General features: G+C 53.6%; 1 protein-coding gene across 1 annotated transcript; it reads left to right on the forward strand.

Moving 5' to 3' along the window:
* The first annotated feature begins 894 nt into the window (after window positions 1–894).
* On the forward strand, window positions 895–2,831 carry SOX14 (SRY-box transcription factor 14). The gene has a single exon (XM_040479532.1). The coding sequence runs from the start codon at window positions 1,276–1,278 to the stop codon at window positions 1,996–1,998; it is 723 nt and encodes a 240-aa protein (XP_040335466.1). The 5' UTR covers window positions 895–1,275; the 3' UTR covers window positions 1,999–2,831.
* The last annotated feature ends 7,561 nt before the right edge of the window (window positions 2,832–10,392 follow it).

Here is a 10,392-nt window from a genome sequence, read left to right on the forward strand (position 1 = left end):
TGAAAACACTAAATAATGATATCGTACCTAGGAATCATGATGGAAACCCTATTCCCGGCCTCTCCACAAAAGTGAAGAGAGGGTCGCCGGGCTCTTCCAAGCATTTTAAAACTGCACTGCGAGACGGGAGGCCTCCCAGCAAAGGGTTAGAACGCACCGCTGTGCCAGCCCAGGAGCCAGCGCTTCGCCCAGGCGCTGCGTGCTGGGGCAGGGGTGCAGGCGGAGGCGGAGGGACACCCGTGAGAACGCCGCCAAAGGACCCCAAGGATATGGTTAGAAAAGTTTATTTCGCTTTGTAACCTGAGTTTGATATATTCTTTTTCTTTTCCGAGGATCTTTGACAACGGGGAAAGTGCTGTCCTTGCATTTCCTGGCGAGGCTGTCCTATTTATCAACACGCGCTCTCAGCTCACTCCCTTTGCAGCCCCCTCCCTAAGTCTTTGTATTTGAAGCCCTAATTCTGCTTTGCACGACCGACCTGGAAAGGAAACCAGCGCGAAGAGTTTTATTTGTTGACAGTGCCAGAAACAATGTGGAATCCGAGTCCCCAGTCCTGAGCCGGCCGCTCTGTTCTCTCCCTCTCTCTGTCTTTCCCTCACACCTCTCCCCGCCCCCACTAGTCGCGCTCCCTCTTTCCTCCCGGGCGCGTTGGCAGGTGCGCCCCCTTGCCTTCTCTGCAGCTGATTGGCGCCCAGGTTGGGGAGTCACCGCCCCGCGCTTATGTCAGAGTGCGTGCTGTCCGGGCCCACCTCGCCTTTGAACTTCGCCGCTTTTGGCTCCCGTTCACCAGCCTCCCCGCATTCTCAGCCAGGTGCTGTGCTAGGCGAGGTAGCTCCGGGAAAGCCACGGGAGGGGGGGAGGGAACCACAGCGGTAGACACAGGACAGAAGAGAACCAGAGAAGGCGAAGGTGGAGAGGGGGAGAAGGAGGAGCTTCCTGCCCTCGCCAGCAAATTACCTGGCCACTTAATCCCAGAGACTCCGGTACTTGGGCCCCAGCCTCCAGTGCCGGCAGCCCCCCGGCCGGCTGCCCTCTCCTCCCCCGCCCTTCCTGAACTCACTCGCCCCCCGGGGCCTGCCTGGGTGCCGGGACTGGCATGATCAGCTGAACTTTGCGGGGTTAGCGCTTCTTTCTGGCTTCCCCTCAGCGTTGCGGAGGCGAGGGGAGCGCAGATAACCGGCTCAGGACGGACAAACCGGCAGACAGACAACCTCGCCCAGTCTCGCCTGCAGAGCCCTTACACTCCCCACCCCCACCCGCCTAGCCTCCGGGACCATGTCCAAACCTTCAGACCACATCAAGCGACCCATGAACGCCTTCATGGTATGGTCCCGAGGCCAGCGGCGCAAGATGGCCCAGGAAAACCCCAAGATGCACAACTCAGAGATCAGCAAACGCCTAGGCGCTGAATGGAAGCTTCTGTCCGAGGCAGAGAAGCGGCCGTACATCGACGAGGCCAAGAGGCTACGCGCCCAGCACATGAAGGAACACCCTGACTACAAGTACCGGCCGCGGCGCAAGCCCAAGAACCTGCTTAAGAAGGACAGGTATGTCTTCCCCTTGCCCTACCTGGGCGACACGGACCCGCTCAAGGCGGCGGGCCTGCCCGTGGGGGCCTCCGACGGCCTCCTGAGCGCGCCCGAGAAAGCCCGGGCCTTCTTGCCGCCAGCCTCGGCGCCCTACTCCCTGCTGGACCCCGCGCAGTTTAGCTCAAGCGCCATCCAGAAGATGGGTGAAGTGCCCCACACCTTGGCCACCGGCGCACTGCCCTACGCGTCCACCCTGGGCTACCAGAACGGCGCCTTCGGCAGCCTCAGCTGCCCCAGCCAACACACGCACACGCACCCGTCCCCCACCAACCCGGGCTACGTGGTGCCCTGTAACTGTACCGCCTGGTCTGCCTCCACCCTGCAGCCCCCCGTCGCCTACATCCTCTTCCCGGGCATGACCAAGACTGGCATAGACCCTTATTCGTCAGCCCATGCCACGGCCATGTAACCCCCAGCCTAGCCCGCCAGACCTGGAGGGTGGCCTGGAAGCGGGATCTGCACCCTGTCCTCTGCGCCTAGCCCGGGCCTCAGACGCCTCCGGGTCAGCCGTGCTGCTGCCCGCTACCCTACCCCCAGACTCTGCCTCTCTTCCAGGGGGATGGTAGGGGCGTCCTCCCGGACCCAAGGCGCAGACAGGTGCCAGAAACTTGCGAACATATGACAGCTACACAGCTGCCCTTACCCCAACCGTCCCAAAACAAATCTCCGACTGTACCCCCTTTGGACAAAAAAAAAAAAAAAGTAGGCAGTTTTGCTTTATTTATGTTTCCTTCTCTCTCCTCTGATGGGCTTTGGACTCCAGAACTCCCAGATCCTGGTACTATATCTAGAATATGCATATATATTTTTTCTTTTGCACCCTGAAGAGTTAGCTGTGTCTCTGTGTTTTGCCATCAGACACAACTAGGTGCCATTTGCTCTTTATGTGTGGGGGGAAAGGCTTAAAAGTTTAAAACTACAGAAAGGGAAATATTTCTATTTAAAATCATGCTATGATAGTGTTTGCTTCTTTAAAGGTAAAACAAAGGGACCCACATGATTATTTTCTTTGTATAAAGCAGTGCTCCTAGAGACCTAAGTTTACTTTTAGACAGAATGTCGGGTTCTGAAGTCAGGAAGTAGAAAGTGAACAAAAATTAAAAGAATAAAAACATCCTAAATGGTCATAAATGTTTTGACGATGTCTTGGAAATGTACCTAGAAGGATTTCACCTCCTTACTCTGTTCATTTGTTGAACAAAGACGTTTTGAATAAAGACAATCTGTCATTGCAAAAAGTAACCTTTGATGTGCATAAAATCCGAAGTCAGGAGGCCCTGCCCCAGGGACGGAGGAGTCGGGTCTGGGAGGTTTAGAGTGCACAGAAAGACTCTAGCAGTGGCTGCTGGCCTTGAGTGGGCCCAGTCTGGTGGCCTGCAGGCCAGGTGCAAAGGGGCCCAAAGTCTGGGATTTGTCCTGATCGCGCCCTCTGGACCCGCTTTTTGCCTTTAGAGGCTGGACAAAGGTATCCCTCCCTCGGATGTCACTCCTTCCAGGCGTCTTCACAAAGTGGTCAGACCACTTCAAGGAGAGAATGAACTAAGACAAAGGCTGACCCAGACCTCTGAGATCTGGGTGCATTTTCTTTTCTTTTAAACCAAACTCCAAAAGAATGGAGAAAAGCGCAGTCTACTGGGAACCAGTTGCGCACCAGGCACCGAGTCCCTCGGTGGGTGTTTTTAAGTCCAATGCATGGGGAAGACCAGTGGAATTGGTATTTTTAAAAGATGCTTGAGAACACTGCTGCTGGCTCTTGGGATTTGGGGCTCGATACCGGTTCCTAAGTTTAAAAAGACAAGTTTAAGAAACCTGGAAAAACATATCTTAGGTCCCCGCTCTGGACTATCGGAGACTTTTTTACTAAGACCCTGCGGGAGCAAAGAGAAAAGGAGGCACGGAGTGCCTCAGGCACGGAGTATAGAAAAAAATCATAAAAATTAAATAACTCTTAGCCCTTAGTGTTTAACAAAAAAAGCAAGAGAGCCTTTTCCTTTCCCCACTGGGTGAATATTATCTGGAAGATTGCTCTGCTTTTCATGGGGAGAAGGGACTTTTCTGATGCCTTCCATCCCAACTCTTCGGAACTTGTTCTCAAAATCGAAGAGTGCTCCCCAATGCCTATCTCCCCTCAGTCTCACCCCCAAAGCCATGCTCATGCATGCTTTTCTGTAGGTCGGGTGCTTTTTCCACTGGCTTTGATGTGGTGCGGTATGGAGGTGTGGGGCAGACTAGCAATTTGTCTGCTTTCTGCTGCTGTTGAGGGGTTTTTGCGCTTGCCTCTGTCTTTTCCAAAGGAATCAGTGGTTGAAAGTGCAAGGGAAACGTCAACAGACACCAAAGCCGAAAACCACCGATTAGCATATTGTCCTCAAAACAATTAGAAGTGTTTGAGGTGTTATTTGGAGCCTATTCATCTGAGCCCCTTTGTCAAAGGGGGATTTTCATTATAAAAAAAAAAGTTAGCAGTTGTCCATCTGGCTGAGCTGAATAGCAAAGTGATCCGTGTTGTATATGCTTTTCTCATTAAGAGCTCTTTTGAGACCGATGTTAGAATTAAATGGTATAACACAATTAACATACACGGGCGCTGAATAGGAGGGGACGCCTATAAATAATAGATAGATAAATAAATGAGCGATCAGGCGAAGGTAAACAAAAGCGGGCTGGGGACAAGTAGGGGGAGGCCGGGCGGGCTGCGCCACGCTTACTTAGCATCACAAAACCCTCTTACAAATCCAGACAATTAGGAAGTGACTTGCCTCTGGTGGCTGTGGGGTCTGGGGGCTCTAGGCGCTTAGGGAAGGCCCCTCCTTTCGCCCCCCTAGGAAGCCCAGGAGGCCCAGGGCGGAGGCACCGCGGTTTCCCTGTCTGATATAACCCCAACTGACAGTCCTGTCAGCCGCTCTGATCTCCCCCATAGCTCAGTGTCCCTTAACATCTCCTAAGATGAAGCTTACAGGGGTGTGGGTGTCTCCCCGCAGAGCCCGGCGCACCAGCGCCCTAGTTGCACAGAGTGCCCAGGCCGGAGGTGGATTCCGGCGCGCACAGCCCCACCAGGGTGCCCAAGAGACTCCCAGGCGGAGTTTGGCTGAGAAGGGTCACCAGGTGGGTCCGAGAGAGGGGAAACCTCGGGCAGCGGCGGGCCGGCGGTGGAAGCTGGAAAACTGAAACCAGGGCTCCAGACTGCGCCTGGCTCTGGACACTCCGAAAGCAGCTGCAGGAAACTGGGGTGCGCGGTAGCGGGGAGGCGCCCGTGTGCCTGCGGCTTGGTGACTGAGACTCGTTTCGAACCAACAGAGAGCGCGGGGCCCAGCGCAGGTCCCAGGACCTAAAGCCGTAGACTAGCTCTAGCCGTTTCTGTCTGTTCCACCTCCTCTCCTTCCTTGCTAGTCGGGCTCTGTCCAGCTCTCTGCCCTCCTGAGGCCTGGCCCCAGCCTCGGCCCCGCAGGGCCTGCCGCCGCCTAGCCTCCCGCGTCCCCCCGGGGCAGCAGAGCCTCCGCCGAGGTGCGCGGCCGCAACTAGCCCTAACAAACAGCCGAAATCCTCCTCGTCACGCCTCTGACAAGGGCCGATTACTGACTTTGAAGTCAGGCGCAGACAAAAAGAAATCCCCTGGGGGGGCTGTGGAAGGGGAGGGGGGGAAGCAGTCCCTGTCAAACCTGTTTGCTCACAACTGTCTCTTTCTTTCAAGAAAATCATTAAAGCAAACCTGTAGGGAGAGGAGCGCCCCGCCCGCCCGGAGTCGAGGAGAGCCGCTTCTCCCGAGCGCGAGCGCGCTACGCTACGCTCAGCAAAGAGCAGTCAAGAGTCGCCCTCGACAGACTCTTGGTCTCGTCGGGAGAACGCGAACTCCCGCGGCGAACAGGGTGACGGGGGACCCTGCAGGAGGCGACTCCCTGGACTCCTCCGCTCTCCTTGCGCGTCCCGCAGCCTGGGAGTCCCAGACTTCGGCGGGCAGCCTTGGCTTCCCTGGAGCAAGGGTGCCTGGGGCGGGGTGGGGGTGGGGGAACTGGGCCTCTCGCCTGCGGGTGCCATTGCTTCCGGGGGACAAAAAAAAATTGACCCCAATACATGCCGCGCTCACCCCCACCTCTCCTCTACTAGGCGTTTTCTAGGACCCCAGAGGAGTCCTGACCAACTCCGGCTCCAGATGGCAACCGGTGGCATTGACCCGGCAGGGGCAGAGTTGTTTGGGTGTTCGTTAGATTTTCTTTCTTTAAAACCTTAGCGGTCCCTTGGCTGAGGGGCACAATGGCTGCATCTTCTTGGAGACACCGGATCATTGGCCCCCTTCCACACCTGGCCTCTCACGCAGAGCCACTGTAGCCTTGCAGGCGCTTCCCCAGCTTTGAGTCTGTCTCCAGAAATCTTTAATCCCCTTCTAGTTTCTGAGTTTTCCCATTTAAATACCAATTTCCTTAGAACCGCTAACTTTATACGTGGCAGACACCAGCTACTTAAAGTAAATCACACTGAGGTGTGAGTGGCTGACAACTGAAACCCTCCTAACATTTGCATTTTAAAACAGGATCTAGATAACCTCCCGGAGTCTAACCTCCAGTCACCTAAGCGGGGTGATGTTACGGTCAGGGTAGGGCCTTAGGGGACTCTCATTACATCGTACCACCTAGAGAAGCGTCTCCCGCGTGGGCAGCCTCTCTGGGGAGAACTGAGACCGCCAGGGCCCAGAAAACTTGGCTAGCCCGGCGCCAGGACTGTCCTCGAGGACTCTGCTTCGGCTCCTCCCCAGCTCAGGTCTTGTCACCATTGTTCAAGCGGACAATGAATTTCAAGTCATTTGAATTTGAATATCACATAATTCACAAGATTCGTGTTAAGAACCCTCATCTCTTTATTTGCTGAGTGGATTGTGCGTGTGCATGAGTGTGAGAGAGGAAGACAGGCAGAAGAAGGGACACGTTAGGTTTGGGTACAGGGGATGCGAGGGCCTTTCTGCCATGGCCAAGGGGCACTCCCTCCTAGCTTCTGGCCCTGCCCTGGCCTCGAGACCCTCTCAGACCCAGCTTTGGGGGCACTATTTGGGCTGGTTACCCTCTTGGCGCCTTGTCCTGGAACCAGAGGCGTTGGCGCTGGGCAGCTGGAGAGTAATTAAGAAAATACTAAAGTTGGGGATGGGTGGGGGACGCTAGAAATTCTGGGACGTAGACGCGGAACCGGAGATTTGCGGTCGTCCCGGCCTAACCTTTGTTCTGTGCGCGCCGGGGGCCTTCGACTTGGTGGCGTCTGCCCTGGCGCTGGGAAGGGTACTGAAGGCGGAAAAGAGAGAGCCTGGACATCCCCTCCACGCCCAGCCCCCGACCCTGCGCCGGGTTTAGTCGTCACCCGCTGCCCCCCGCCAGTCCCTGGGACGGGGTGTGGGAGTTGGGCTCCTCAGACACCGGAAGGGCCTCGGGCCGAGAAGTTCTTGGGCCGTCTCCCTAGACTCTCCTCCTCTTCGCTCGAATTCCTGCTCCGGGCATCCTCTCCAATCCCCAAACGGCCCCAAGAATTTGGTCTGAGTTGGGGAAGGGAACGCGTCCTCAGGCCGGACAGAGACAGAAAGGAGTCCTCCTTTCCTCTTCGCTACAAAACGAAGGAGTTGCGCTACTCTGGCGGCCAGTGGCCATTTCCAAAGTTTTTCACTCTCGGGACAGGAAGAGAAGCAATCAAACGCGATTCGTGCCCTCGGGGCAGGGCTGGAAGGGACTTAAGGAAAACTCTGCCAGCCGGCCAGACCGCACTCTGCCGGGAGCACGGAGGAGACGGAAGAGCAGACTCGACGGCCGCCAGCGAGGAAGACCCGTCGCTCTAGAGCGCAGGGCCCCCTTCGGTCTCCGGGCTGCGGCGTCGCCTGCTGCTCCCCCTTCCAGAGCTCAGCCTGTCCTAGGTGCCTCGGGGCTCGGTGGCACCTCAGAGCACCGAGGCTCTGACGGCGCTAGAGCGGCGGGGAGGTGGGTGTGAGGCGCGCGCGCTCCGGGTTCCACGGGAGAGGCGGGAGCGGCGCACCAGGCCCAGCCGGCGGAGGGCGGAGGGCGGAGGGCGGAGAGCGCTCCGCGGCTCCCGACTTCCTGTAGCCCGGCCAAGCCCCCGCGGGCTCCGCGAACGCCCCGCCCGGGGACCGCGGGAGGAGGGAGAGCGGAGGGAGGGAGCCGGCGGCCGAGGCGCACGCCTCTGGTCCCCGTTCGCCCGGCACCCCCCGTGGCGCGGCGAGTCAATGGGATTTGCACACTCGAGGTGTAACAGCATTACTGCATTAATTACCATTTCCATTTCACGTCCAGATTGTTTACTTATCTGCGGGAAACATATGTCGGGAGAAGTTCACATTCCGGATTCTGCTCCGCTGCCCAAGGTGCAATTCCGGGGAGGCGGCGAGGGGGAGGGGAGGGCTTCAGATTTTTTATTACACCCTCTAGCCTTATCTGCCGCTGTAAATTATGAGGATCCTCCATTGAGCGGCATATGGAGATTATATACTTTTTTGAATATCGTTTCCCAAAGCCTGCAGATTTTCACTTTGAAATGAAACAATCCTTTGCCGACTCCCACGGGGCCGGGCGCCTGCTGCGCTCCCCCGTGCGGCCCGGGGGACCCTTTTTGCAGGGCCGGGCGCGCACCCACAGCCCCAATGCCGTGGCCACTGCCCAACGGAACCCTATTTTCCGGGATCTGAAATAATCTCTCGGAGAAAACCCATCCATCGAAGGTGTTTGAGAACCCACGCGGCGCCCCTGCTCTCTTTTCTGCGCCTCATCCCCGAACTTCTGCGCCGTCTGCAGTTCTTTTCCATTTTGGATACCCGCATAGACGCGAGGCCACTTCTGCCCTCTTGCTACGCCTGGCGGCTCCAAATCTGTGGAGAGGGTTGAGGAGACCACGCATGCCCACATCAGCTTGCCTCACCCTCACGCACCTCGAAGGTTCCCAAAAGCGTCGGTCTTGGGACAGCCACTTTTGGCTTCTTTGTTTGGGGGGGGGGGGGGGGGGGGAGGGGAATGGGCCTCCGCTTGAGACCGCTTATTGTGAACCCCGAAAAGAAATCCTGCGTGGAAGGCAATTGCCTCCCTGCTCTGGGATCAGCGGGACCAACCAGAGCAGCATGGACCGAATCCCATCTTTCTTATCTCTCGGAGACTCCTTTCAGGCTGAGATCTGAGAGGGAGGGAAAAGGAAGAGACAATCATTGTTCTTCTTTTTTTAATTTAATATACCAAGCCACCCGTTCAGGTCATTTATATGCTTAATTTAGTGATAAAAGTCAATAAGCAGAATCAGAGGATCCTCCTTTCTATTTCTTTTGACCACATTTTTCCGCAGTAATTGGGAACACAGAATAATATATATGCCCCTGTTTTTTTTTTTTTTTCGTTCAATGCTTTGTCTGCAGTGCAATTATAATGGGTGTGCTTTTGTAATGTAATTTGTTCGCCTTTTTTAAGGACACGAGGAAAAATGTGCCTCTTTCGTGGTTATTTTTCATCCTGTTTGGGTTCGGTTTGCAGTACTGCACACACTCCATACGTAAACCCCCACTCTCAAAAACCAAATTCAGAAATTTCCTTGAAATGCCCGTTCTTAGGATTCTAAATATCCCGTGGGAAACGTATCGCGATGTTGCACCGGGGAACAATTAAATGTACCAAAGCAATGCAATTAAAGGGGAGCAAAAGTAAGTCGGAAGAATGGGAAAATAAACAGATTCTTTTCCATTAAGTATTGTTTTGGGATTTCTAATTTTTTCAAGACCTCTAAGAAAATTGTGAGGTGTCACTTCTCTCTTCTGGATCTATCTGTAATTGAATCTAGGTCACTATTCTAAAGCAAGAAAAGTCTGCTTCCCACTTTCCTACATCAGGCTGAAATTTGGGGGAGGGACAAGGGTCTTGCAATTTCATTTAAAATGTAATGGTGGATGAACTGATAAGCAAATAGGGAGAAAGGAGTCTGCTTAAAAGAAAAAAAAAAAGGCATGGTTTTAATATGCTCCAGATGGGGGGAAAATGATTTACATGAGAGTTTATTTCCTCTTTGCTGATATGAAAGAATTACAGATACAAAACCCACTGATCTATAGAATAAAAAAAGAAAAGAAATGTTATTTTCCTGTAAAGGTGTCAGTTCATTTATATTCATTTAACCATCCATCCATCAATTCACTTTCTCACTCCTTGCCCATCCTCTCTGGCTCTGTTAAACCTTCGCCTACCCATACACTTTGCGAGAATATGCAATGAAGTTTTCTTTCTTTAAAATAATGTGAGATTGAGATGAAGTAGATAAAGATAGGTAAAGAGGGATGGTTTTTGTTGTTGTTTTTCAATACCCCTGATTAATTTAACATTCTGAGCTTAGGGCAAAATTTTAACCATATTCACCTTTTATTTTTTGCTGCAGTTTGAGCACATGCAGCATGACTGAAAAATTATATGCAGAGGATATGCAATTATTTTTCCATAAAGGATGCATGCAATAGAAAGACATTTATCAGTTGAAAACCTTTCTGTAACCTAAAGGTACCAAAGGAGGAATCCTTACGTAGAGTCAGATGTTGGGTCAATAATGCATTGTTTCACTAAAACAGCTGTTAAGGGTACGAACAAGTTCACATTTCCCTGAGGATTTTCTGCTTGGCCAAGGTATGAGCCGCATCAAATCTTTTGTGTTAAGAGTTGCCAGGTCTAAATAATTGAGTAGTAAAATGTGCACATATCAAGAAAGAAATGAGAGGTGCTGTCACTTGGGAGCTTCCAAGAGGAGGAAGAGATTATTTAAGAATAGGTTTTATTCACTTGAAATAAAAGAT

The sequence above is a fragment of the Herpailurus yagouaroundi genome, unplaced genomic scaffold (assembly GCF_014898765.1).
Source record: "Herpailurus yagouaroundi ecotype Mexico unplaced genomic scaffold, PumYag 159, whole genome shotgun sequence".
Taxonomy (NCBI): domain Eukaryota; kingdom Metazoa; phylum Chordata; class Mammalia; order Carnivora; family Felidae; genus Herpailurus; species Herpailurus yagouaroundi.

Coding starts and splice junctions, on each gene's coding strand:
- SOX14 (XM_040479532.1), top strand. CDS start 1,276: ATGTCCAAACCTTCAGACCACATCAAGCGACCCATGAACGCCTTCATG.